This window comes from Xyrauchen texanus, chromosome 47, assembly GCF_025860055.1.
Source record: "Xyrauchen texanus isolate HMW12.3.18 chromosome 47, RBS_HiC_50CHRs, whole genome shotgun sequence".
NCBI classification, from domain to species: domain Eukaryota; kingdom Metazoa; phylum Chordata; class Actinopteri; order Cypriniformes; family Catostomidae; genus Xyrauchen; species Xyrauchen texanus.
The window spans coordinates 13,756,685-13,784,205 of NC_068322.1; the positions used below are offsets into that span (position 1 = coordinate 13,756,685).

Sequence of the window (27,521 nt, forward strand, 5' to 3'; positions counted from 1 at the left end):
CATATGACACGTTATGTAACCAACATTTTATTGGCCAAATTATACAACTTGTCATTTAGCAAACAGACAAATTATTAAAGAACTGAAGTCACTTTTAAGCTTTACATATTTGCAGTTTACATATTTCCCAGCATCCGGGTTCTCTCATGGGGAAAACATTTACCACAAGTTCACACTACTATTGAATAACATTTGAATAACGTGTTCCTTAGGACCATTTCCACCAAGGGATGCCATAGAATTGAACATGAGCTCTTGAACATTCCTTTAAAAAAAGAAACAAATGTACTAATAGCACATGATGTAACACCAAAACAAAAAATGAAATCTTAACCAAAGTGATCGCAGTGCTGTAGAAAAAGACCGCTACAAAGGAGCCGACCGGTTTATCATGGGCATCAAAGAAAGAGCAGGCAGCTAGAGGATTAGCATCTATGCCAGCGCTCTCAGCTCTACCACTATCTCCTGATGCTCACTTCCACAATATGTGCGTATGTATGTTTGATGTTCTCCACATTCCAAGTCATGCTCGGCAATACGGTCGTCTCAAGTGATGAAGGTTGGTGGCACAGCACTTTGCTGGGGTGTGGTTTCCTTGTCCCATCCCATCCGCTGACCTCTCGTGTGACCTCTTTTGCTGCCTTGTCTTCCTCCCCAAACTCAGGCCTTGATCTCTGCTGGAGGGCAGTACAGTGCTTCAGAGTTCTCTGATGACAGCTCCTCTGTAAGGAACAGAAAAGTGTTTAGTATTCTGCAAGTTATGGAATTTTAACAATAGATCTGCTTTCAGAAAGCCACATATGAAGCCTATTCCAGATCTCTGGGGGACTTTCAAATAGAAAAACGACAACTAGCAGTGGGTAAAAACAGATTGATGCAACACGATCTTCAATTGAACCTTGATATTGATTCTGATGTTTTATTCTATGCGCAACACTCTAGAACAATGGTAGGAAATCATTTGCAACCAAATTTTGCGCCATGCGACTAAAATGTGCATATCTGGCAACTGGCTGGTAAATGTTTAGATTTCACTCACCAGTAATTGTGTAGAATAGTCATTAATTATTTAGCAGTTGAGAGTTTAAATTGTACTGGGTGTCCAAAGATGAGATCTTCGCAACCCACTTGTCATTAGTGCCTTTCCCACTGGTGGTACTAAAGCCTGTTTAATGTACTTTTCCACAGGACCAATGCTTTTCATCACTTTCACACCCAATGAACTATAGTTCCTCGGAAGCTCTTTTAGGGGACATTTTTATCTCCTACTCTGGGGTAGATAATTTTAGGGTGTATAGGGAGACTGTGGAATGTGCTGCAGCCCGTGATTGGACAAAAACCTGTATTGAGAAAGGAGAATAGCTCCACAGCCACCATAGTATACAAACTAGCTGATAGCCTGCTACTAAAAGGATTGCACTAATTTTACAATTCCCTTAACAGAAATAAAGTATCCGAACGGATTTCCTGGGATGATGGATATAAATAATCAGGTATTTATCGAGAGTGGGTAATTGAACTTTATTATACACTAAATGTCATTAAATCTAGTTTACATAATAGAAGTATTGAGTGCCTTTTACGGTGTTGTTAACTTGAATCAAGACTGTTTTTTTAAGTCAATGAGTGAGTATTTCAGTACAGTAATTTATGTTGAGTTATAAAAGCCTTTATTGTAGAAGATCGTGTTGATAAGTAGGCTTATAGTGAATTTTCAACATGTTGTCTGCGGAGTTCAGCACGGTCAAAGAGTGCTTTTCACCGCCTCGTCTCATCTCTCTGGCTGCAGCACGGAGCACGCCTCACAAGGCCAGTTAAAACTCTAACCTGAAGACACAGGCTGCATCCGAAAACTGGAAAATGTTGCCTTTGGATGCTGTATAAGGACGGATGAAGTCTTTTGATGCAGCCAAAGTTAATATAAAAACAGCCCTAAACAAACAAAAGTGTAGCTCCGATCCCGGTGTCCTCCGTCAGTGTTGTTGCTATTGAAACGTGTGTGTGCAAATAACGTCAGAATAAAAATGGTCGATAACAGATGGTGCCACTACGATGGTACTTTATGAACGCAAATGCAAAAGGGGAAAAGTCTCCTCAGGTGTTCAGTTCCTCGTAAGAGTTCTCATCTAGAATGTTACTGAGGGAAATGTACCAGGACTGCAGGTGGGAAAGGGCCTATTGAATAATGACTCTTACAGTCAGTTGTTAATAGAAATAAATATTTAATTCTAATTATTCATAGCACGGATGAGGTAAAGCTGTTCGAGTCTCTATCGTTACCATGTGATCATTTACAGACCTTTTTTACAGAATTGTCTGTTTTATTAAAGAGACAGTACTAGTTTTTAGCATGTATTTAACAAATCAATGTAAATACTTATAAATAGTATAAATGATACAGCCAAACATGTAACAAAAATAATATGCAACATAATATCATAATTATTAAATCATGTATTTGTTAATTATTAAGAGTTAAATGTGATGTAAATGACAAAAAAATGAATTATTTTCATAATGTACCTAGTTATAAGGTCCTCTGTATAGTTCATTTCACAATATTTATAAATAATTTATCATGGAAGCAAAAGGGACATTATAACTGAAATATAAACATATTAATCAATATCGAATCGAAAGCTTGTGAATCGGAAAATCTGTATCAATACCAATTAAGTGCAGGACTTTTTTTGATTAACAATGGAACAAGCCTGAATATTTGTTTAGGCTATATTTAGATAAACTCACCAGGCAGGACACACTTCCACAAGCCATATGTTTTCCCTACAGCAGTCTGCCACAGACGCAGAGTTCCATCTTCTGAGCCACTGGCATAAAGCTCTCCGTCAGGGCTAAACCGTACACAGTGTACAGGCCCGAAGTGGCCCTTATATGACTCTGATGGGGAGACAAATAACTTTATTGCCAAGCAAGAACAACTATGTACATATTCATGGGCTGTAATGCCCCCACCTTAATTTACATTATTATGTATCTCTTGTGGATGAGAGTAATTACAGTAAGTGTATTTGTGCTAGCTTAATGGTTGTAGTCTATCAGTTAAACTTACACTTGTGTCTTACGTGCTCAAATGCTTATGGTTTTTTAGAATTGTGATGTTGCACAGTGGTAAAAACACGACTGTCCCAACTTTTTTGGAGCATGTTGCAACTATCTGTTTTGAAAGGAGTGTATATGCTGTATCTCTCTCTCTCTCTCTCTCTCTCTCTCTCAGAGTGTCTGCTAAGAAATTTTGGTGCCGGCCAGCGTGAATGTTAAATTGTGCCAGACAAATTGGAAAAAATCCAGTCATCTCATTTTGTGCTGTAACATGATGGGTTATGTGAATGGGTCAAAATTGGGGTTTCTATTTGCGTTTATACTCTGTGGTTTCTTATAACGATAAAGTTCTCTTATTACAATTTCTTATTAATTTGTACAAAAGTGAATACATGCTGACCTATTTCCTCTTTCGTAGTGTAGTCATATTTGTAGAGTTTGAAGTCATCTCCTCCAGCAACAAAGAAGTCTTTCTCAGGGTGAAGGGAGGCAGAGTGAATGGAAGCAGGGGCATCTACTGTCTTAATCAGTTCCAGACTGCAGATAACAGAAGCATTTTGGCTTTATCAGCTCTCATCATATTTTTAAGGCAATGTTTTCAAGGTAACCCAGCCTTCAAGGTAATATTTTCATGACAGATTGAGGGTTAGTCTTAAAGGGATAGCCATTTACTAACCCTCATGTTGCTCTAAACCCATATGACTTCCTTCTGTGGAAGGCAAAAGGAGATGTTAGGCAGAATTCTTGCCCTAGTCACCAGTCACTTACATAGCATGGGGAAAAAATGCAATGAAAGTAAATGGTGTCTGAGGTTACCATTCTGGCTAATATCTCCTATTATGTTTCATGAAAGAAAGCCCCTATACCTTTAAAATGAACACACTTTGAGCAGTGAGTTAAAGCTGTCTACCTATGAGCTTTGTAGAATGCGATATTTCTCCCATAAGTGATGACGAGAATCTCCCCGTCGGGAACATACTCCATGCTGCTGACAGAGGCATCAAACGAAAGAGTCTTCACTGCCTCATTGGTGTTCTTGTCCCAAAGTCTACAAATGAGATCATACAAAAAGACAAGGCAAGAAAATCAGCACAGTATTGCTTATTTCCTTGATCTATGTGCAAAGAAGCAAAGCTTGCAAATACGAAGCTGGTGATCAAAATACACTGGCTACTTTTAGGTTCTATGGTTCTGACGGTACCATTTTGGACACACACCTGATTGTTTTGTCATCGGCAGCCGAGAGAATCTGTTGGTCATTGTTACACCATAAAGCTTTCTTTATGGCAGAGGTGTGGCCTGCAATCTCCTGGGGTTCTACAAATACAAATGTCATATAGCCATACAGGTTTTATTTTTGGCATTTGTAACAGGGATTGGGTTTGGAAATGGGCTATCTTTCTAGGCTTGTGAACAAAAAGTCGAAGGAAAGCAGCAATGAAGAAAACAATGTCACGTGACTGTACTGTGCATACCTGCTTCAGGTTTGCTGAGGTCATAGATGCGCAGTACTTTATCATTCCCCGCTGTCAGGAGACAATTACTGTCCTGTTGAGAACCATATGCTGGTGAATCAAGTGTCGGTGTACTTGTGTCAGACATAAACCTGCCTTTAATTCATGCGTCAGAATAAAATTATGTGGAATCCTTGTTACCTGTGTGAAGTTCACAGATTTCACAATGTGCTTGTGTGCAAGGGTGAGGACCTCATCTCCAGTGACAGCATCCCACACCTTTCTGTATGATTTCAATAAAAAAACGGGAACAGGTATCTTTTGCCGTGTCCAAAGCTGCGTTTTTTTTATGGGTGGTATAATACTGGGTGCCTACAATGTACATTAATTCTATTAAATAGGGCCCACATTGTTTTGTTAGTGCTTGTACTTACGCTGTAAAATCTGCTGCAGCCGTAGCTGCTTTTGTTGCATCTTTATTTAAGGTGGCACCCCAGACAGCACCCTTGTGACCCAAGAACGTCCCGATCCAGTCCCCTGTGTCTCCTTGGCGCAACATAGGTTTGCCATCTACATGGGGAAAGATACACAAGAAAATGAACTAATAAACAAAGTCACCTATATAAAACATATGCTTGCTCTTCAGCTTTACATTTTCAATTCTTAACAAGGGATCCAGGTTGACTGACAACGACTGATTGGGGAACTAGTGTCCAAGAGAAAACCTACCTTTACAAGCACTGATAAGAAAATATCCATAAGGGGTTATTCCACTGAACGCCAGATCCACAACAGGTCTGGTGTGACCAGAGCAAGTGAGAGGAGTCTGTCTCATAGCCATACTTACAGGAGACCTGGATAAATTACAGTATACACAAGATCTTGACCACTCACAATACAGAGCTGCACGAATTTTATAATTCAAGAAAATATCATATCAACAAAGCACTGAGTAGAACAGATGTGATGGCTAACACAAGCTTGGCTAGTCAGAAAATCAATTATTACCTTGCAAAGACAGCAAAACAACGACAAACACAAGAACTCTTAGGCCAGATAAGTGTCAGGATGATTGTATAGCTCAGAGATGCACTCCCAGCTACAGTGCTGTGCCACCAGCTACACGAAGTGCAACTCGTGTGGGTGAGTGTGTGTGAGCTAAACTTGAGCCCTTGCTAACGCTACAGGAACATAATGGAAGCAATAGTGTGAAGAGACGCCATAATTTCCGGACCGCGGCGCAACGGGATTGGCCAGCGTCGTGTCATGTGAGGAGCTGCAGCGTCATTTGAGATTTTGTAAACGGTGTGAAATGTGGTGTTAACTATTATATATTTAATTTGTTATGTGTAAATTAAAAGTGTAACTATAAAAACACGCTATATGTCCTTTGTTTTAAAAAACGACTTGCTTTGCTATCTAGTACGTAAAATTGTTTGAGTTAAGGAGCGCCTCCTGCAGGCAACTACATGCATTCAAGATACAGACAAGTGCGCTTCTTGTCGAATACACTGTCACGACATTATACCAAAGATTATTTAGCAGAGACGGGCCACTTGTATTTAAATGAATGGGAGAAAAACAAATTTTTCCATAATCCAGGTTTTGGAACGCGGAAGTAAACGTTTGCAGGGTAAATTTCGACAGAAGTGAATGGGAGTGAATGAGAGACCACTGCAAATAGTATTTTCACTAACCCATTTGCTCCAAGAGCAAAAGAAAAAAAATCCACTATTACATTTGAATGACTTTCTAGAAGAGGAAAAAATAGAGAGCGGTGGATTAAGACAGTAAAATGAATGAAGATGCCAAATTTACTGTCACTCTCAGCAGCCGTCACCTCGCAACTGTGGTAAACAAATCCCAGGGTAATATAACACAAAGCATAATGTTATAAACTTACACTAAATAATAATAAAAAAGTATCATATAAGATAATTGCAAGATTTACGCTGCTAAATATGGTGAAAACGCGTCATCCTGTCTGAGAAAAAAGGTGGCTCAACAACGGAGCTCTACGCTGTAGAAAGAAAGTCCCGCCTTACCGTTAAAAGAGCTCGTCACCATTTTGATGCAGACATCGCCTGTCAATCAACTCGCTAACGCGCTTGCGCATTAGCTATACAAGCCGGAGATTTGTGTTTTAGAGTAATATGAGGTAAAGAAGCACAATTTATGTTTCCAATATTATAAAATGTTATTTCTGATTTGAATTATGTTCTTCGATCGTAATCTTAACCAACCGTTTTTGAGATTTTGGTGTTCCTCCATTCATGCATCGGCATGACTGGAAATAACCTCTCGAGAGTTATCCAAAGATGGCCGACAGTGGACTGACTTGCTAGAGACTCTGCTTACACCTGGCAGCAGGATGCGGCTATAAATGCTTTACATAAAAATGACAAAATGGAAACCTCTCTCTGAACCTCACTGTTGTAAAGTTCTGATGTTACATAACACCCAGTGATGTTAACCTGACGTATCTTCTTTGATCTCATGATAGTCTCAGGTGCCATTGGACGTGTACAGTACCTGTTAGAAAGCCCAGGTAGAAATTTCTAGAAAGACTGGAAAATAAATAAATGGATAAAAAAAATAATACAAATAAAAATAGCTTGATAAAGTAAAACTACCATTATAAGCCCATAGGCTTCTATCAATCAATAACTACTCTATATATCTTTCTACATAATTTTGTATAAAATAATAATGAATAAATTATCAAATTAATAATAAAACCACATATTTCTATAAAAATATATAATAATTATATTAAAATAAATAAATAAATTGATGCGCACTAAAATATTCATTTTCACGGTAACGACTTCCTATAATAATCCGCTGAAGTTGCCACTGACTGAATGTCTTTGAAAATACTTCTGAGGGCCATTCGATATTCTAAACCCTGAAAGATGACGTGATGACGAAAATTGCGTGTTTTAGTGTAACATGAGGTTAATAAGCACCATTTATGATTCCAGTATCATCACATTTTATTGCTGATTTGAAAATGTATCTTAGATCGTCATCTTGACCAACTGTTTCACGGTGATCCCCCATTCAAGTAAATAGGAGCTGCATTGGCATGACTGGAAATAGCTTCCCGAGGGTGTTCCAAAGATGGCCGACAGTGGACTGACTTGCTACAAAAACTTTGGTATTATGAAAGCTTTGATGTATAGCAGTGTGTGAGTCACATAGTACCAGAATGCACTGCGAGAGATTCCTAACACACAGGGGTGGAATCATCTGCTACGAGATTAGAATTTTGATTCATTATAGCAGTCCTTTTGAATGATTCACTTCAATAAACCGATTCGCTCGAGTCATCGCTCAAACGTAATATATTTGTCGTAAAATACCGCGGTTTATCATAGATTACCTTTAGAAGGTAATGCGGATGTTGATATGAGTTGTTTATGATTTCAAAATCACACCCTCCCAATAGTCGAGCTTATTATGAAATTTATATAAGCAACTTGAATTGCCATTGTGTATGAAATGTGCTATATAAATAAACTTGGATTGCCTTGACTTATTCATATGTGTTTTTTTGACAGGTGAAACAAGGCTGTGAATGACAGATAAAAAGGTGTATAAAGGTCCTAATATAAAGGAGTTTTGAGATTAAAGATTCAAATAACTTTATGGGCATGGTAAAAAAAAAAAACGTTACATACCAAAGTAACAATAAATATGTATAGGTTCACATTTACACACAGTTACAATACATACATAAATAAAAATGCAATAAAACAGTAAAAATAAAAATGTAATTATAAATAATAGCAGTTTCTTATGCTTGCCATTTAATGCCTGTAGCACAGTGTTTTTGTAAATGTCCCGTCGGATTCCTGTTCCACTGGTTGTCCTTTTGTCATGGCAGGATTGGCATACCTGTATTGTCTATTTAAATGAATAAGAACGATCAACACTAATTTAAACAACAGTACCTAGCTAGTTCGAGTGAACTACGAACACTTTACGAACCGAATCAACCGAGTCATTAAAAAGAACCGTTTCAATCGAATGATTCATTCGCGAAATAAACACCACTGGAGGCGTGACCGTGCAAGACCTGAATTTAAATCTACACCCTGCTTTATTTTTCGCATTCATTGAATCTTCCTCGCCGTATGTTACGTTAAGAGCAGTGCAAGCAAGCGGTTACAGCTATGGCCAATTACATTCATGTCCCTGAAGGCGCGCCTGTGGTTCCAAAATTAGACGTGACCGTAGACGAGCACGATTTCAGAGCCGGGGCGCTGAAACTGATCAAGACTCTAAGACCCCTCTGGAAACCCTCGGAGGTCAAAATTAAGGTAATTCTGATGTCTTTCCTCATCACTTGCGATTTGAGCGGTCGCACGTTGACCCCACTCGAAGAAGAAAGCCGTCATGTACTGAAAGCAGCTTGTTCACGCATTACATAATGCAGAAACGAATTTAAGCGTGTTGCCAGCTGCGTCACTAGAAGGACCCATTAGCACCATGGATTTCAGAAGACTCACCAACCAATGCGAGCTGTCAAAGCACTTGTTATAACACTCTTGCACGAAATCCTATTGCTTTTGCTCGTGCATGCATGCAATAACGTATTTTACGATAGCATATAAGACAATTGCAGCTGTAATTCTTGTAAAGAAAACGTATAACTGTAAAATCATAAAGTGGAGTGTCTGGGTGGTGGATTCCTGGATTTTCTTTTTTTTATGCAAATCTTTTATATGTTATTTAATGCGTACCAGCTTTATGGCATTCGTGTGTGTGTGTGTGTGTGTGTGTGTGTGTGTGTGTGTGTTGTATTCCTGATCACGCATAACTCTTGTGGTTTAAATATGTCACATCGAGTTATCGAGCTTAAAATGGTTCGTTGATGTGTAATTACAATTAATCTAGTTAAAGTACATCTAGTTAATAAACTAGTTTATTATTTGCACAGGTTTTGTGTATGATATAATTATGTGTATGATTTAATTGATTTAATATGATTTATGATTTATACATTAAGAAGCCCCATTTTGTGACTTAATTTGCTACCCCATTTAACACCTTAATTGCATTGATGGACTGTCCTAGCTCCTATTCAGGACAGAGAAGTTAACACTGACCAGATGTCAAACCAGTATGAGGAACATATTAAAGCAAAACTTAAAATTTTTCTCTGTTAGCAGTAATGCATTGTGGTCATGCAACATTCCTCATTTCTAAAATTAAGCCAAATAAGTTAGCCCACATAGTTGTGCAGCATAGTTTTATTACTGTATTACTGAGACTGGCATGATGGTGATGACACTAGACTGAAAAAAATGTTAACCTAAAAATGTGCCTCATGTGATCACATCTAAATTAACAGTTTTTATTTGAGTCAACAATATTATCTAACATGTCTGAATCAACCTGGGTGCATTAGGTTACAACAACCCAACAAAACTAATTTGAAGGTTTAGATCAGGTAGAAATGGCTCCTTAAATTCACAATTGCAGGTTACCACTTAGCCTACTGTGTATGCCCCAGAGAGTTCTGTCTGTATTCATACTTCATTGATTAACTTGAGGTAGGTGGATTCAAGACTACAGTAGAGGACACCTCTTCACAAACCGCTGAAGGCAAAAAATGCTTTAATGACTGAACATCCCATTTCGCTGAATCAACTTTTCCGAGAACACATGAATGAAGTAGCACTTCACGTGACTAATAATAGGCTACTCCTTTTTCTTTTTTCACTGTTTTGAGTCTAGTCTCAAAGACTGTCTTGGAATCCTAGGATACAGAACAAACCAGTTCCACTAACTCAGGAACCTGAATGTGTTGACTATTGACCACAGCCTTGATAATTGTCAATGAGATGGGTAAGGTTTCTGTTGCCTTGTTGGTGTTGAGAACTATGGAGAGAGGTATCTTTTCTTTAGATTTGCGACCGTGGAAACACCTTGAATCAAGTTTTTCAGGTGCTTAGTCATTGCATCGGATTGAACCTCCTCAGTACATCTTTTGTATAGAGATACCAGTATAGTGTGATTGGGGTTCTGTGGATTTTGCAACTGAATTCCTTTCTTATCGCAGTAGAAGGGATTATTGTAGTCGTTTTAAGATAGCACTCAGTTTTTAGGCCAATAAAACTGGCTTGTCACTTGGCAATCCTAAACAAAAAGTATATTTTTATGACAATTTTGAAGTTAACCCAATGCACAAATAGACTACGTATTACATATAATCACATTCCCAAATGACTTTGTAACAAACTTGTCTTTTAAAACTCAATTCAGATGAAAAGTCAGCAATCTGTATCAATATTCTTGGAAGATTAAAAATGTTTTAGCCTTCAGGTGGGTAAGAGCACTTCCTTGTATAAACAGAGCTGGTAGGAGTGTGACTCATCGCAAATGGGAGGGAAAAAATGATATGTATTGGGTTGTTTTCATCAAGTTTCAAACAGAACAGGGTACACAACACATGCCAGACCCCTAGTCAAAATAAAATTCCTGACGTTCTGCCCACTGCCAGCCAATCCCAGAAAGTGCAGATGATTGTGCCCTGGAATGCTTGGCTTTCCGAACACACTCCATTTACATTAGTTTGCAAAGCAAATTTGTTCAGCTCTGTGACATGGAGTTCGCCTGCTTTTGTGCTGGATTCCCATTAAACATAAACTCATGTGACACCTGAGACACACACCTACATTTGTAAACTAACAGTAAAGTGAGGTTAATTGTAATTTAGTTAAAATGACAGCTGCCTATGTTACAGCCACACTGACAGGGAACGTTTTGGAAAAGAGTTTGACTTGAATGTGAGAATTTGGTTAGACGGCTTATGTAGCATTTTTGTATAGATAGATGTTTACTACCTAAATCTGCATTCCTCAAGTGTGTGATTTCTTGTCAGCTGACTTGGTGGTGAAAAAACAGAAAAGGAACTTTTAAAAGCATGTGAAGCTGATGCTAACAAAGGTTTTTTTTTAATGAAGACCGCTAAAGGTTAACCTCAAACCAGCTAAGCAAGCTGATAAAGACGACCTTTCCTCTTTCTGCAGTCCTTCACTGACGGTATCACGAACAAACTGATGGGCTGCTATGTTGGTGGCTCCATGCAGAACGTGGTCCTGGTTCGTGTCTACGGGAACAAGACGGAACTGTTTGTGGACCGTGAGAATGAAGTGAAGAGCTTCCGAGTTCTCCAGGCCCATCGCTGCGCTCCACGCCTCTACTGTACTTTCAATAACGGCCTGTGCTATGAGTTTCTGCAGGGCGTGGCCCTGGAGCCGGAGCACATCCGCAGCCCAGCCCTCTTCAGGTTAGACACCCACAAACACAGAGCAATCAACAAACTGTCACATAGGGGGCATTGAGAAAATGGACTGGCCATAAATATTTCTTACCAGCCATGAAAGTATTTTGCGTAACACTGAAAGATTGTGGTAACCCTCAATTTCCATTTGTGATGTGTGTAACCCCAAAAAGTTTTACAGTGTGTTTTGATTAAAAATGTATTTATGTCCTTTTGCCAATAGGATTATTTAACAGACTGTTCTTTGCATATTAGTGAGAAACATCATGGCTCAATTTGTCACTGGCAGAATCATATACGAGATCTCATCATATTTGAAATAAAACTAATGTAAAAAAATTAAATAAAATAGAATAGGTATTTGAGCTGTGAAGTTGTTTATATCATAATTTTTATAGTCGTTTTTGGTTTTAAGTTTTGTTGACATTACATCTCCATAGCAAAGAAGTTACAATCATGTTTACTTGCATATTCTTTATGTCTTGTGGCTATACTTTTGAAAAAGTTAGTATTTTAAAGTTAATATTTGCCACATTCACTTCAATTTTAAGTGCCTCACTTTTTTTAAAGAAAAGTACGGATGAGTCTAAATAATATTTTGTGGTACTCAACATAGTTGAGTCACAAATGTTGTCGATTGAGGTGAACTTGTACTTTTGTGACACAAAATTATTTTGTTCGTGGGGGAAATGAACATTCAGAAAACAACCTGCTTACATTTTCAGGTGTTGCGTGAAGACATGCATTTTTGCGTTATTTTGGGCATTTGTGCTAACTGACAGGATGACATGGAGCGCATGATGTCATTGCCATGGTAACTAGATGCATTTCAGCTGAAGACTAGAATGAATGTATCATCAAATCAACGTGCGACGCAACAAAATGTATTATCTTCTCTGCACATGATACCAGAGACAATAGCGAGAAGGACAATGAGGAGATTTAATTTAAGAAGAAAAATTCAGTGACCCTACCAAAAACCAGTACTGTCCTGTGTAATATCCTGGACATCTGGTCACCCAATCTATAATTCAATTATAAACAAAACATTTCACTGCCTGAAATAACTTCATATTTCATTGGGGATTTTATTGTGGAAAAAACTGTAAAATAATATATTTTAAGCAGCTCGTCAATGCTTTTAAAATAGAAAAACAATAAGGAGCTGTTTATCTGTTTTTCAGAGTTGCAGTCTACTTTAACAATTACAATTGATTCCTTGACTATTTAAAAAGTTACAGTTAATTTATCAAGGATCAGCTTAAGTTGAAAACACTGGACCAGAAGAGACTACAGATGCCTACATATGTACAATGATACATTATGCCTAAATAGACTTAATAGCCCAATATTAATAATATTTTTCAGATTTTTTATTTTGTTTTAGTAAACTGTGAGAAACATGATGTGGGTGACGACTTAATGAAGTTCTTAACTAAGACGAAACCGCAATGCGAGCACCGTCTTAACAGCACAAACGGTGCATGCGACTTTACCAGTTGTCAGGTCCCGTGCCATGCGAAACTGCCTTGTAGTTTCTAGTACATTGGTTACATACCTATCTTTATGTGTTTATCGTGCCAGCCACCTTGTTAATCGATGTTATACAGCAGTCTCTGTAGTAACATTCAAGCATATGTCAACATATGTCAACATGGTGAAACAAACTCTGGCTACGTCTACGACATCAGAGGGTGCTACAACTGCTTGCAGACAGAGTTAATTGCATCACAAATCAAATGCCCTGGACTCTGAAAAAATACAGAGTCCCAAAGGCTCGAGTCCGAGACAAGTTAGAGTAAAAATGCATCTGAGTCCATGACAAGTCCAAGTCCATTAAAACAGATTATTTTATAACAGCCTATAATAATTCATAGATGATAAACTGGAACAACAAGATGCAGCGCTGCAGCCAAAGAAGTTTGTGAGACATGTTATTAAATATACAGTTATGCACATGTCATTGGCCCTCGAGTTCTCGACGAGTAATTAGTCCTGAGTACTCGAGTAGACAAAATGGCCATCACTAACTTATATACTGTATTTGTATATGACTGAATATTTGGCAGTAAACAAAAGAAATATTGATTCCATACTTAAAACTTTTTATTTTTAGATTGAGTACAGGATTCCCAATGCTTCATGTCTTGTACCTTTGCCTCTGATTCTCAAATACGTTCTTGCTTCAAATTAAAGTGTGTAATGTTGTGATTCACTTTAGAGCTGGTTGGTTTGGTTCATGGCTTTTATGTGTTTTATGAAACATTTATAGAAGAAATTAATGTGAAAAATACTTATGGAAACAAGATGGCTGATAAAGTGGGAGTGCAATATTTGTTTTTACTGTTTTCACTGTTTTATTGCAAAAATAAAGGCTGTTTTTAAAGATTTCCTAACCCAACCACCCTTTCATCTCCCCCTTTCCGTCTGCCATTGGTCGGCAAACAGATAGTAATTTCCCAAACTCACACCATTGGTTGAGCCAGTGTATCAGGTTGGTCAGGATGCTCAAAGAAACATAGCAATGTTTTGCTCGCAGCTAAATCATCAGAATTGCAAAGTATGTTTCATATGCATGTTATAATTTTCATATTTTACAGGCTCATTGCAAGGCAGATGGCCAAGTACCATGCCATACACGCCCATAATGGTTGGGTGCCACAGTCAGACCTCTGGCTGAAGATAAGCAAGTTCTTTTCACTTGTTCCTACACACTTTAAGGACCCTGAGATGGACCAAAGGTGAGAAAATTTAATGATTAAATCCCATTTGAATTACAGAAAATATATGAGATTCTTTTGATGTATGACATTTCTTTTATAATTCCTAAGTAAATAAGCTCTGTTCTCATTGTGGTTTAAAAGCCCACCTAATGTTACATGACTCATTTTGTCATGGCATGTGGTACACACACAGATAGACTTATTTGCACAAGAACAAGTTCAAGGCAACAACCATTAAGCTGTCAGTCATGAAGCAGAAATACATCTAAATGCCTGATAATCAATTTAGCAGGTGGTCATGTAATTTGAAAAAGTTTTTTTGATATATTTCTAAAGAAAATATTGTGTTTACCTGTGCAAAACTAAGTTTGCTTTCATTTGCTAGGGCATTTTTATGCAGTTGCTAAAGCATTCCGAGTGGTTATAAGTAGGGCATTCTTGGTGGTTGCTTACTGACCCAAACCAAGAGAGCACACACTCAAGTCTCTGAGAAATCTGGAACCTAGATATGACTACAAGTACCTACTGGTACTTCTTTTCATTAAAATCTTATCGGTTAGAAAAGTAATAGCTCACCTCTCTTCAACAAGCCGCATGACGTTAGGTAATTATTCACGTCCATGGAACAAACAGAGCAGGACGAGGCACAGGACAAAGTTTAATACTTGAAGTTTAGAAAGCATCATTAATCATTTCAAGTAAAAAAGGATCAATGTGTGCTATCTAGCACCTGCAAAAAGTAACACCTGCAAATAACACACCAATACAGTGTCTTTATGGTAACTTTACAATTTATAAACTCAAAAATCTTACTGTTCCAATGCCTTTGTTGTAACTTTTAATGCTTTTGAAAAGTTGTCTCTTATGTATTCTGATATGTTTCGTATAATTCCACTCTGAAAAGAAGGTTTTTAAGATAATATAATTTACTACGTGAAGAAGGCAGGTGTGGAATGTGTCTGCGCTACGGACCCAAGTTCGATTCCCGCTCATGGCCAACACCAGTGAGGATTATCAGAACTGGTCCCGGGCCTCCCCTAGGTTGAATCAGCCTAAAAATGAGTACCTGGTGTGGTGTGTAAACATCGCCACTGGGGAGACAAAGGCAGTCGGGTGTGGTGCTGGGCACCCATCCCCTTGTGTACTGTTCCGCACCTTCATAGGTGCTTGCTAACAGCACTTGCCCCTACAGTCTGTTAAGGCTAAATGGGGGATCTTTGTCCTTTGTACATACTAAGCTATAGTTATAGATTGTCCTCAAAAGTGAGCTAAATATGGCAAAACGTTCATTTTTGGAATTATGGGAACATCCTTAATTGGAATATCAATTCATAATTAAAGCAAAGTTGTTGTTTTTTAATCTAAACTGAAGAAAATATATATTTTATGGTTTGGGAAAGGCAACGTCCACACACTGAACCATTTTTATTTAAGACTCAGTTTACTTAAACATCATCTTCACCCAAAATATGCAGTTCTAGAGAGCATTTTCAAAAGTCAAACACCTCAAAAGTGTTTGGCGTAAACGTAGGACGTGTAAACATAGCAAAATCACATTTTATGCACACAATCAACTAGGGTTGGCGATAAAATGCGTTAATTTAGTATGATTAATTATCAAAAAATAACGGCTTAAAAAAGTTACGCAATTAATCATTCCCCCTGAGTACGGATAACTAAAAAGTACAGATTTTCCAAGCTGCAAGTGGGCATAGAGATCTTCCAATGATTATTATGGTACATGAAACAGTAGTAGAGATGTCAGCAAGCGAAATCACCGACTTTTTCAAGTTTGAAGTACATCTGTTTTTGCGAGCTGCGTGAATAGGTGGCAGCGCGCCACAACAAACCTCACCAGCAGCGCAGCCAAAGAATGAGATTCGTTCACTCTGAGGAAGCAGAAGCAGGTGGGCGAAACACAACAGAATACTTTCTAAAAATGCAGTCCTTATGATGCTGAATACCAGTGAAATGGTCCAAACATGTCCGTCTGAGGCACGCCCATGTTCATAGAGCGATAATTAAAAAAACACAAGAACGCATACTGTGAGAGCTGGATATATTGACAAACTCGGTGCAAAACAGATTGCTGTAAACTGTAGGCTTGTTCAATGATATGAGAATAAAACAAACAATATATTTGTAAACAATTTAAACAATAAACAATTTTTATATTGTCTAATCAATGCTTTATTCATCTGCCAAAATAATGCAATTTATTTCAAACTGAATTTCAATCCATATTATGATTTATTATAGATATTATAAATATTTGAATTATTATACATTATATATATATATATATATAAATAATCTTTATTTGGGGGCCTTTCTCAGCAAACAATGATGTATGTGATTAATTACGATTAATTAATCAGCAAGTCATGAATTAATTTGATTAAAAAATGTTAGCGATTGCCATACATATTACATATGCTTAGAAATATATATATATATATATATATATATATATATATATATATATATATATATATATATATATATATATATATATATGTGTGTGCTGTCGGTCGATGAAAATATTTAATCGGGATTAATCACATGATTTTTCATAGTTAATCTCGAATAATTGCAGATTATTTGACTCTATACAATATGTACTTCCTTTCTTGTCAAAATGCATTTAGTTCCTTATTAGAAAAGAAAACAACATGTAACAATTAAGTTTTATTAACATTTTCCAAAAGAAAGTGTGTTTTTTTTATTGATGTCTGTGTCCTCTTTTACAAGGCTGAACAGTGAGGTCCCCAGTGCTGTGTGTCTTAGAGATGAGATGATCTGGCTTCAGCATAGCCTTTCTAATCTGGGTTCCCCAGTTGTTCTTTGCCACAACGACCTGCTCTGTAAGAACATCATCTTCCACCAAGAGGAAGGTGAGTCCAACAAACCCTACCAGCTTCCTTCAGCCACAGTGGCGTTTGTTTCACCAACCCCCCTGCCTCAGGTAGGCTTGAATTTAGTGTTTTCACCTCAGAAATGTAGTATGGATGCCCTTCCCTAAAGAATCCTTAAATTACATTCTCATCCAAGGACCAGAAGAATCCACTGGTTTCCATAAAATGTGTTTTCTTGTCTTTAAATCAAAAGCAAATGTGTGTTTGTCTTGCTTTTGGGGGAATGTTGCTGTGATGTTGTTTAAAATCTTCATGCAGTAGAAACTGGCGACGGTATGCAGCTACCTAAATGACAGGCTGCAGAGAATGAATGTGAGTGTTGACTTGGTAGAGAGTGAGCAAGTGAGAAAATGGCTGCTCTGCCACAGTAGTTGTGGGAAAATCTAGACTTCCTGTCTCTCTGGGGTTTTTTTTTTTAAGAGGCAGCAGCAGCAGTCAAACTGATTATCATCAGCACATATCAGCCACAGTGCCAACTAAAGGTAGCAGTTGCCCTTAAAAAGATAGTTCACACAAATTTACCAAACCACATGTTGCTGAAAATCACTTTCTTCTGTTGAACACAAAAACAAATATTAAGCAGAAAGAAAGCCTTAGTCACCATTCATTTTCATTGTATGTAATGTAAGTGAATGGGTGAATAAGTTTAGCATTCTGCCTAACATCTCCTTTTGGGTTCCATGGAAGAAAAAAGTCATTTGGTTTTTGTAGAATATAAGAGATACAAAATTATCCTAATTTTCTTTTTTGGGGAACTGTTCCTTTAAAAGCTGTTCTTGGATGAGTAAATAATTCCCAAAAACAGATTAGCATATCAGTCATGGAAATTTGGTTCAAGAGCATGGTTTGGGGGCAGCTACAACCTTTGGGCACTTGTTTGTATTTGAACTTCACAAACCATAACTTTCAGAGAGGAAGGAGGCGACATCTTCAGAAAAAAAAGAAAGAATGCCAAGCCACTTCCTCTAGCTAGCTTTTAATACGTACACTGAGGGGTGGGAGAAAGTTTTCACAACAGAATGTTTTTAAAAGATTTTTTTACTACACTGTACTTTCAGCCCCCTCCACACAAAGAGAAATAGAGAGCAAAATGTTACGCAACAGCAAAGCTTTCCGCAACTGTACTTGCTTTTGTTTTTCTTTCCTTTCGTTTTCACTCAGGGAGTCAAATAAGTTTGAGAGTCCCACAGGCTTGACCTGTACAGGAAGCCACCATAGCATTTGCACTGAGGCAGTAACTCGTGGCCTCATTGGCTGGATAATCGACCAATGGGATACTGTGTGGTGGGGGTGTGCGTTTATAAGATGAGCCGTGTTTGTTCTTAAAGAGGGAGGTGCCCAGTGGCCTCTCTGCAGTGAAGCTGTGTGTGTTCTGTGACAGATGTGAGTTTGCCCAAATCTCTTCATCTGCTGCACAGGGCTATAGCCACTGACTGGAGGTGTTCAGTGTGTCCCGCTAGGACGCCACCGGGTCCGGTAACCACCTCACGTGTCTCTTTCTGTAGACCAACACTTCTGTCCAATGTCAATCAAACTTTTTTTACACATATATGCAAGGCAATTTAAAGTTAAACACACATGTAAACACATAGGCACACTCATTTCAAAGAACAGGCAGTGGTGTCGTTTTAAAGGGGTCATATCAGATCTTTTGAGGGAAAAAAAAGAGCATGAACACATACTTTCAAAACTCAAACTTCCTCTCCAGTCTATAAAAAACTATTTGTTGAAACATAGCTGCAAAAATTACTCAGAAACGTACGTGACTTTGCACAGATGAATCAATTTAAACACATTAGCACATCAATGACGCCTATTTGGTGACTTAAAGGGATACAATTCTTTAATTCTTTACTCACCCTCATGTTGTTACAAACCTGTATGACTTTCGTTTTTCTGTTGAACACAAAAGGAGAGGTTGAACAGAATAGCCTCAGTCACCATTTAATTTCATGGCATCTTTTTTCTATACAATGGAAGTGAATGGAGACAGGCTAACACTATACACTCTCCCCTTTTCTCCCCAATTTGGAATGCCCAATTCCCAATGCGCTTTAGGTCCTTGTGGTGGCGTAGTGACTCGCCTCAATCAGGGTGGCTGAGGACGAATCTGAGTTGCCTGAGTTGACTGTCAATCAACGCATCTTATCACGTGGCTTGTTGAGTGGGTTTCCGCGGAAATGTAGCATGTGTGGAGGCTTCACGCTATTCTCCGCGACATTTACGCATAACTCACCATGTGCCCCACCGAGAGCGAACCACATTATAGCGACCACGAGAAGGTTAACCTAATATGACTCTACCAGCCCTAGCAACTGGGCCAATTGGTTGCTTAGGAAGCCTGACTGGAGTCACTCAGCATGCCCTGGATTCGTACTTGCGACTCCACGTGTGGTAGTTGCCGTCTTTACTTGATAAGCTACCCAGGCCCCTCAAAATTTCATTTTCTGTTTGACAGAATAAAGAGTCATATGGGTTTGCAACAACATGAGTGTAAGTAAATGATACATTCTTACTGTTTTTGGCACAAAAATACTTGACTAACATTATAGTTTCAAGTTTAATATTGTTATATGCAACAAGCAAGCACAGGTAGACTGAAATTCTTGATCCTGCTTTGCTCAACAGTGCCAAGCATAATTAATAAAAAATAAAAAATATTAAAATAATAAAGTACTACAAAAATATAAAAACAAGTGTAAATAACTAGTACAGCCTATAGCATATATATTCAAATACAAATACAAGTAAATCTGGGTAAAAATGAAATGATATGACCCCCTTTAAGACAACACAAACAATGCCTTACACATATTTATATGGTCTCATAGGAGTAAGGCTATGTATTCTGAAGTTAGCTCTATCCACATCACTTCACCGATTAAGTCATTGCTTGCTACACCAATGCTATACAGACTATGTGCTACTAGATGCCGATGTTGGCCATTTTCTCTCCTTTACCTCCTCTGCCCTTCCAGCCCTCTGGCCTTCATGTATGACCATCTCTCCCATTTTTGCAGTCTGTAAGGCTGTAAACTCAACTCCTCTGAACAATATATCCATATTGCTCTCTTCACTTTTGCTCTCTTCTTTACTTTGTTGTGTTTCCTCCTATAGAGTAGAACACTGTTTGCATGAGACACATTTTCTTTCTTTCTCAAGTCAAGATATTTTGTGTAAATTTTTGAAAACTTGCAATAGCTTTCTCCCAATCAATTCATACTTTGTAATCAAGCAGGAACCAGTGTGCTTGTTTCCAGTTTAAACATCACCTAAATATCTTCAATAAGGGAAAAAAAAAAAAACATGATTGCAAGTTTTCCACTTTTCCTCTCAGCTGACTCATGTAAATATAACATGCTATTAATTCCACACATGCATGAAATCTGTCCCCATGTCTTCAGTTTCTGTTATTTGTTGACTCTCTCTCTTGTCTTTCACCAGAATGCAAATCCTTACTCCTTTTCCCAGATGTGATTAGTTTAAACTGCAGATAAACCCCATGTAGTGTTGGTTTGCTAATACAGGCATAGAATGTTACAGTAAAAAAGAAAAAGGGTTAAGAAGACAGTTATCTTGTGTACTTTTGTAAACAAATTGTCATTTGTTTTCCCTCCTGTAGAAAATGTCAAATTCATTGACTACGAATATGCTGGGTACAATTACCAAGCCTATGACATTGGGAATCACTTCAATGAATTTGCAGGTAATGTGATATGATCAGAAATTAAACTATTCTATAAAAGAAATTAACAGAGTGGAGAAACCTGTTTAACAAGGTAGTCAGTGACACAAAGATGTAATTGTGTTTAGGGCTAGCCAATATATATATATATATATATATATATATATATATATATATATATATATATATATATATATATATATAAATAAATAAACCATGCACTTTCCTGATAGTCAATATACATAAATATCTCTATGTTTTGGAATTTGCTTTGAAAGTCAGTATTTTGGGCCTAAGAATTGTAACCAAGTAGATATAGTAACAATCTTGTTAAAAATCATCAAGGCATGTTTGAACTGATTTACAAAAATAAATCAAACTCCACGGATACCAACATAAACAACATTTTTACTACTGAACTATAGAGTAAATCTGTTAAAACATCTTAACACATTTATACGTCCAAGAGGACAAAGAGGGATTGCGAAAGTAGTCTAAAGACTCAGTCTTTAAAAAACTTAATGGACAAATAAAAAGCACATTAAAATCATTCATATTCACAATGTTGATCAATTTGTTTTGCTAGCAAAATCATCACAAACTATTGTAAATATTAGATATGTTGCCAATAGCCCTAACTGGGTTTGGATTTGGGTGATTGACAGGTCTGAATGAGGTGGACTACAGCCTGTATCCTGGGCAAGAGTTCCAGTTGCAGTGGCTCAGGGCCTATCTGGAGGCTTACAAGGAGTACAAATCACAGGGCTCACATGTCTCCAACACTGAAGTGGAGGTGCTATACGTGCAAGTCAACCGCTTCGCCTTAGTGAGTTGAAACTAGATTTTATCTTCTTTGTTTTTTGAATTGTGACATTCTGATCCATGTGTACCCTGCCAAACTAAACACTGGCCTTTTTTTATTTCATTGCTTTCTTTAATAACAATCAGAATTTTAGCATCATGTTCAGTTTAACTATTTAGCAGTTAGGTCATGAGCATTACAGAAGTGATTGAATCAGAGACAAAGGAATGAAAAGCAATTGCAGGTTGTCTAAGAAAGAGCCTTGACATCCTGGCCACTCTGACTGAGATGTAAATGTGTGTATTTGTGTGTGTGCAGGTCATTCTTTGATGATTGTGTTGCACACCTGCAGTTTAGATGTTTCTTGATGATGATATTTACATCAGGGTGGAAAACTCATTTAGTATCCAGTTTAAACTCACACAATCTGTTTTATGATCAATAGACATGTTAAAAGCAGGGCAGATAGAGCAATTTTAAAATTTTGATTTATTTGGGGGAAAAGACAAAAAAACAATAAAATAATAGTAAAACCTCATTCTTTGGCATTGCGATATGATGACCAAAACCAAGGGAGGTACTGTTTTCTCTTGTGTCCCTGAGAGAGACCTTGAGAGATATGACAAACAGATGCCAGAAATTCGTACAGTGTAAAAGCTTGGTGTTTTGCTGCCTTAATGTTTTTGTAATTGGAAATCTGAAGAAAACAAGGACAGATCTGAACCAGATTTGGTGGGAAATTTTCTTTATAGGGTTCCCACAGTCATGGAAAATCTAGAAATATCAGGAAATTTGGTATACACATAATTTGGTAGTTTCTATTTGTTGTATACGATGCGTTTGGATCCAATACATTTTTTCAGTTAGAAATGGCTCTATGTGAGTGCAATCTCTATAAAATGATATATTAAAATCAAAAGCCATGGAAATTGATTTAAAAGGTGTAAAAACCCTGTCTTTAGTCCTCTTTAAGTCATCATCTTGAATATTTCTGTTACATTTCAGATGTGAACATGGCAGAACTAATTTGTAGGTACTGATCCCTGGGCTGTGTTCTTAAACAGGGGTCCTAAATTGAGCTGTGTTGCCCTAACTGATGTGTACACATTATCTTTACATGGTGTTTTACAAAAGTTGGTCTGCAGTTGCTCAAAGATTGTGAGGGGGTTTGGGACCTTTGCCATTGGCAGAGACAAACATTTTCCTGTGTAGTTTAGCAAAAAACAGGATAGGATAGCGAGATTATTATGGGCCAGCAATCACGTGATTTTTATTCACATGATAGATTCTAGAAATGTACGCCACATTTTATAAGCTTTTACATAACTGTCAATGATCCAGAATCAACACAAATATATTTCATGCAGTTCTTTTTTTCCCTTTGTAATGTGTGCACTGAAAGAAAATAGTCTTTGCTTAGGAAGGCGTAGGCCAAATGTTTCTAAGCAACAATAACATACAATCTGTCGCAATTGACTCCAGTATCAGGGTGATTCTCAAAAAAGAATTTTCTGGAGAGAGAAAAAGAAACCATCTATTTATTTTGCATATAGAAAATGAAGCATATTTTTAGGTCCATTAAGATTATTACATTGTGACATTATTTTCATGACATAGTTTCTTATATCAATAATGCAAAAAATTAATAATCTAATAATCTTGGTCAAAAAACAAAAAACAAAACAAAACAATTCTTGTTACATTTCAGAGCTATTTCCACCTGATCAAACCCTTAAAATTGTAATATTTTTGAGTCGTATGAAACAATTAATTTAATTAATTAATAATTTTTTTTCAGTGTACTGTAATTGGATATATATATATATTTATAATAAATGTGCAATATTTAAAAACTATTAAAATATATTAAAAGTTAAAACATATATTTATAAATGGAATATACATAAAATACAAACAATATCTGTACAAGATTTGTAATAAAACAATATTTTAATAATTAATGAATATATATATTTTTTAAATATATTAAATAGTACTGACATTTATATTACTTTATTGGATTAGTTAAATGTTAACTGAATGCTAATTTATGCTGATTCAAATAATTTAGAACAAATTATTGCATTTGGACAGGATGATTTTCATGACTGTCTAAAATCTCATGAAATTTATAAATTTTTAAGGAAAATTATGCCACAAAGCAAAAATCTCTTCTTGAGATTTACCTGTTTTGCAAGGCAGCGGATCAGGAGCGACAGGGAGAGGCGCTTGACACTTGAGCAGGTCCAAATGCGTCAAAAATGCACATGAATTAGTATTGACATTGCTTCAACGTGCCCAAATGTGTTAAAAACATGCATTAGTTCATATGGTCAGAATCAGATAACAGAGCTAATGTAAGTTCCTAAAAAATTATACTTTTCTTTCCTATTGTTGTTATTTAAACTTAACAGTGGTCTGTCCAATTACTACAATTGATGCACAGCTAAATCATAAAGTTTTAATATATATGATAAAGAATAATAAAGGGAGCCCTTACTGTTGCTGAACTGAATATATGAGGCAAGCTGTTTTCTACTATTTATGGTGTATTAAAGTATGCATACATACAGGATATAAAGCCTATGTTAGTCCTATACAGTTAACCTATAAGTAACCTTGGAAATTAACTGCGTAATTCAATAACACCAGGTCTGCATATCAGGCATCACACTATGCTTTGTATATTGATTATGTTCAAATTGTGTGTTGCACACTTTTAATAGTACCACACTTTCACAAAAAAGATGATACAGAAAGTGAAGTGGAGGGAGGCTGCTAAAGAGAGTGTTTCTTTGCAAAGTTGGATTCAAAACACCAGCAAGCAAGCAGGTGCATCATGTGATGAAAAAATATTTTTTTTTTTCTCAGTTTGAGCCACTGCCCCTCAAAATGTCTGTGCATGGGCCTGCTTGTGTTTGTATGTATATATATATGTGTGTGTGTGTGTGGTGTGTGTGTGTGTGTGTGTGTATATATATATATATATATATATTGTAAAAGCTATCCTCATTTATCCTAATTGCTCTGGCTTTCATTCGCCACAGGCATCTCACTTCTTCTGGGGACTGTGGGCGTTAATCCAGGCTCAATACTCCACCATTGACTTTGACTTCTTGGGGTGAGTTTTCACTTACTCTTCAACATGAATTCTCAATACAATCCAGTTTCAAACTATACATTCTCACTCTTCATCATAAATTATGCTTTTTGCAGATACGCAGTTCTCCGTTTCAGCCAGTACTTCAAGATGAAGCCGGAAGTCACATCACTCAACCTTCCAGAATAATTTCTCAGGTTACGGTTTGCACTACTCTCTAGTGAAGGGCTCCCTCTGGTGGACACAAGGACTAGCTGGAGAGCTCTTCGGTTTTGTAGACTGAACACTGCATTTACCTTTCTGAACATATCACTTTACACAAGCCCCCAATCACGTTTGAACTCAACACCTCATATGGTTGGTTTTAGTGTTATAGAAAGCCAAAAACCTAAGGTCTGTTAAAAAAAGAAGTCACCCTAGTGCCCTAGTTTTCCAACAATGCCAGTGAAGTGCTATTGCCAGCAAACAACTGGCACTCTGCTACCACGCACAATATAAGGAGGCTTACTCTGGAGCCTTGACTTGCCCGTGTATTTAAAGAGCCCTGGAGAATATGAAATAAAGAAACCCCTTACCTACCCTCCGTAGATACCAATCCACTTTCCATCAGAGGACCTCAGTAACAATAAATATCATGCAAAAAAGAGAGAGAAGGGCCACTTGGTTTATTTTTCATTCCTACTTGTTTACACAAATTTTTAAGGGAAGAAATCTGTGTACTGTAAGGAAACTTTTGGTTACTGTACAGAGAGTCACTGATGCTATGTGGTTCTGTCTGAATGGCAAACTTCAGGCCTGTCTGCCCTTTTTACAAGGGTTATTCCTGGCACAGATGTGGTAAGATGTGTAATTCAGGGACCAATAGATGCGTCATTGTTTCCGAATTAAGATTCCTCCCAAATTCTGTCGCTGTGAACCACTGTACCGTATTCATTCATTTTCTCAATGTTTTCTCAGCCATGGCTACAATGAGTTGGTGGCTAATCTGAAGCCCACACCGAAGTGCTGATATTTCATGCTTTGTACATGATGCACAGTATATTTTCCCACATAGATAAATATATGGGGTGATATTAACTGTTTGAAAGGTGTTTGTTTTTTTTTATACTTATTTAAATGAGACCGCTAGTGAGCTGCTTTATGTTTGTCTGGGAGGTATTGGTGAACTGTTTTTAATGGATGAACTGTTCTCCCAGAGGCCTTAATGATGGTATCGCCCGCTGGACCCAATAAAGCTTTCAATTCTTACTCTGAACTCCACTTACTCCACAATGGCTAGATGCCTTGTTTGCTCAATTTTTTGAGAACACAATCAGTCCTCATTTTACCTCTCTTTCTGCCTGAAATGGTGGGAGTAGAGATTTTAGTAGCACTTCATTTTACAGTGTCCCTGTTACACATATTTCTGTTGTAATTATAATAACTATTACAATAACAAGTAGCTCTGCAGTAATTAAATAGTAACTACATGTTCATTAATATTACTTAGTACTTGCATGAACAATGTAATATAAAGTGTGACCAAGGTGTTTTCAAGTGCAAATCTCAGCTCTGAGACTAAGTGCTTACCTTTGCATTGCTTGGCTGCATCTCATTTACCTCTGTATTCCAGTGTCAGTTTGCCCATATTACAAACAACCATATACAATACTGTAAATACTAGAAACTGTGAAATCTGGTTGTTGTTTTTTTTTAATTCTGAGATATGCTTCTTTTTATATGCCAATTCTTTGGTAACTGTCAAGGATCACAGAATGCTACATTTTTTCTTCTTCATTTTATGAGTAATATAACGTAATAATATGCTCAGAAATGTGTACAAAGATCCTAATATTGGGAAACATCTAACAGCTAGCTATTACTGAAATTAACTGATTTCTTTGCACTCTTTATAATTTGTATGAAACAGAATGTGACAGGAAGTTCCAAACTTTCAGCAAATGAAATACTTCTGTGAACGTCGTACTTTGTACTGAATTGCCTCATGCAAGTATCTACTGGCAGTTTTACTGTAGGTGTTAGCTATATGTTCAAATGTAAACAAACTGTTAAAAAAAATCTTTGTTTAAACTATGTCCATGTTTTTTTCCCTAAACAAATGTACTGTTCATCAGATTTAATAATCTGGGGATGAAATCCTTAAGTGTTGCATTTAAAGTCTGTATCAAATCATGTGAACAGAAATAAAATTCTACACATTTTAATTGCCTCGTTCCTTTGTCTGGAATTTCATTAAAAAATAATTTATTTTGGCCACACTTAATTTATTTGTATCTTTTTGTTATTTAACAAAATATCAAAGCAAGTGGCATTTATTTTTAAGAAAGTCAGCAAAACATTTTAAAGAACTTTGTAGGTCTTTAATATAAAAGGTACTATCAGTAAATATATATATATATATATATATATATATATATATATATATATATATATATATATATAGACAGGAATGGTAGGGTTACTTTTAAAATGTATTCCACTACAGAAT

At 37.0% G+C, this 27,521-nt stretch overlaps 2 protein-coding genes across 4 annotated transcripts; one reads left to right on the forward strand and one right to left on the reverse strand.

Annotated features, from left to right (window-relative positions):
• Positions 1-18: 18 nt before the first annotated feature.
• On the reverse strand, positions 19-6,899 carry LOC127638894 (serine-threonine kinase receptor-associated protein-like). Of its 2 annotated transcripts, none has more exons than XM_052120622.1 (10): positions 6,758-6,899; positions 5,244-5,368; positions 4,949-5,084; positions 4,716-4,797; positions 4,536-4,608; positions 4,278-4,377; positions 3,971-4,108; positions 3,461-3,597; positions 2,749-2,898; positions 19-722 (listed from the first exon to the last, which is right to left on the reverse strand). In XM_052120622.1, exons 1-10 carry the CDS (start codon positions 6,787-6,789, stop codon positions 661-663), a joined length of 1,035 nt encoding a protein of 344 aa, XP_051976582.1. In that variant the 5' UTR covers positions 6,790-6,899; the 3' UTR covers positions 19-660. The 2 variants fall into 2 exon arrangements, with proteins under 2 accessions (XP_051976582.1, XP_051976583.1); XM_052120623.1 differs by lacking the exon at positions 6,758-6,899 and adding an exon at positions 5,523-5,767.
• Positions 6,900-8,575: 1,676 nt separating this feature from the next.
• LOC127638892 (ethanolamine kinase 1-like) lies at positions 8,576-27,223 on the forward strand. Of its 2 annotated transcripts, XM_052120620.1 has the most exons (8): positions 8,576-8,839; positions 11,555-11,814; positions 14,409-14,549; positions 17,283-17,425; positions 21,069-21,152; positions 21,797-21,957; positions 24,981-25,054; positions 25,150-27,223. In XM_052120620.1, the coding sequence occupies exons 1-8, from the start codon at positions 8,693-8,695 to the stop codon at positions 25,220-25,222; spliced, it is 1,083 nt and encodes a 360-aa protein (XP_051976580.1). In that variant the 5' UTR covers positions 8,576-8,692; the 3' UTR covers positions 25,223-27,223. The 2 variants fall into 2 exon arrangements, with proteins under 2 accessions (XP_051976580.1, XP_051976581.1); XM_052120621.1 differs by lacking the exons at positions 24,981-25,054; positions 25,150-27,223 and adding an exon at positions 18,828-18,922 and having other exon boundaries at positions 21,797-21,945.
• Positions 27,224-27,521: the final 298 nt, after the last annotated feature.